Source organism: Arachis ipaensis, chromosome B02 (genome assembly GCF_000816755.2).
Source record: "Arachis ipaensis cultivar K30076 chromosome B02, Araip1.1, whole genome shotgun sequence".
Lineage (NCBI taxonomy): Eukaryota > Viridiplantae > Streptophyta > Magnoliopsida > Fabales > Fabaceae > Arachis > Arachis ipaensis.
Genome location: NC_029786.2, coordinates 107,616,213 through 107,618,180, shown reverse-complemented (window position 1 = coordinate 107,618,180; position 1,968 = coordinate 107,616,213). Strand labels below are relative to the sequence as shown.

At 27.4% G+C, this 1,968-nt stretch overlaps 1 protein-coding gene across 1 annotated transcript in view; it reads right to left on the bottom strand.

The window, feature by feature from the left end:
- Window positions 1-278, bottom strand: part of LOC107628055 (subtilisin-like protease SBT4.15) — a 3,844-nt gene extending 3,566 nt beyond the window's left edge. Inside the window, exon 1 of the mRNA XM_021116711.1 lies at window positions 1-278. This exon is cut by the window's left edge and continues 378 nt beyond it. Coding sequence (XP_020972370.1) covers window positions 1-204 — 204 coding nt within the window. The 5' untranslated portion in view covers window positions 205-278.

Sequence of the window (1,968 nt, the reverse complement as noted above, 5' to 3'; positions counted from 1 at the left end):
CCCGCGGCCGATGCCATAAAGACTGGCTTTCCGAACGAGCGCACCCGCGGCTATGGACGCCGTGTGTGTGCCGTGGCCTTCTTCGTCCATAGGGCTAAGATTTGTGTCCATAAAATTGTTTTGTTCTAAGTGGAAGAATTTTGCTCCTATCACCTTGCTGTGTTTTGTAATTAACATAGAAATGGAATGGAACCAAGTTTGCATTAGGTTTCATGCAAAATATGCCATAATAATTTTGAATAATGTTACTTGCATTCTAAGAAACATAAATTAAAATAGAGTAAAGTATTGTTTTTGTCCCAACGTTTGGGGTAAGTCTTATTTGTGTCTCTAACGTTTAAATCGTCCTATTTGTATCCTTAACGTTTATAAAAGTGGTTCAATGTTATCTTACTATCAACTATACTAACAAATCAGATTATATTTTTCAATTATTCTCACTTGGATGTATTCATTCTCAATTAGGTCTCACTTGGATGTGTTCGATTTTAATATTATACCTACTATTTGTGTTTAAATTCAATTATGTCCCTAGAAAAGTGAATTATGTAAATGTTGTAGGAATTAGTTTCAACATTTGATGAGCTATTTTTCGGAGTAGATCATCGATTCTATCCCAGACATTTGTATTCTAACTTCAGGAAGAGGTTTTTAAAACTCAAACTAAAGCGTTCATGATGTGTAATTGACGGCAGAATAACATTGAATCACTTTTATAAACGTTAGGAATACAAATAGGACGATTTAAACGTTAGGGACACAAATAGAATTTACCCCAAATGTTGGGGACAAAAATTATACTTTACTCATTAAAATAAAATAAGAGCATCGTTTTTTTTATATTGATATGTGTTTTTTTAATATTCTTTTTCATGAAAAAGATAAAAATGGTAAAAATAATCAAATTTAATTTTATGCATTTATTCACAAAATCATGAAAACAAAATATGTATACCAAATATATATTAATCATAGTATTATTTATGTGTCTTTGTGAACAGTTATGTGTTTCGAAAAAAATAGTGTGTGCAATACTTTTTATATATAGTATATTTTTTTTTATATATTTACATACTAAAATGTAATAACTATATGATCAAAATATGTCCATAGAATAAAAAGTATAGCACCCTTAATTTAATAAATAGCATTTAAATAAAATGTTAGAATTTGTGTGTTGCATATATAATTTCTAATTATCATAGCATTTGTCATGTAGCATAATAGTAATACATCAAAGAAAATTCTATATAGGCTGTAGGACTATTTCTCCTTTTATATGTTATATATCTATCATAATATATGAACCAAAAACTTAACAATAATTAAAAAAACATATTATTTTTGTGATGATAGGAGATTAAAAAATTGATTATATATTTAAATAGAGACTTAGAGATTTATATCTCTACTCTAACGAATCTAATTAAAGTAGAGACTTCGTTATTCTTACTTAGATAAATAAATTCTCAAAAGTATAATGGAAAAATCTATATATCTTATTTTTATAAAAAATTTTAGACTTCAACGTAATAAAAATTTTTTAAAAACGAAAACATTCGATATAAAATTCTTTAAGGATGTATTTGGAATTTTGGATCTATACTCAAAATCAAAAAACGGAGAGAAGAATACTTGTTGCAGTGTGTGAAATTAGCTGATGTGACACATTTACCCTTCCATGAGCTTGGGACAGGCCCAAACCCTTTATCATTGAAACATGGGCAATCAAGTGCAATTCCTGGTTACAAGTTAAAAAAAATCTATATAAACATTAAATAGATGATGAAGCACTTATATATTGTACATTTGTAATTTTAATTACTCTTAGAAGGCTATGGTTGGTTGAGAAATTAATCAAATTATCATTTTTATAAGAAATTTTTCAGTTTATTTTCACTTCCAATCCAAATGTTACTAAGTATATATATTTGGCTTAGATTAAAAATGGAATGAAATATTTTATGA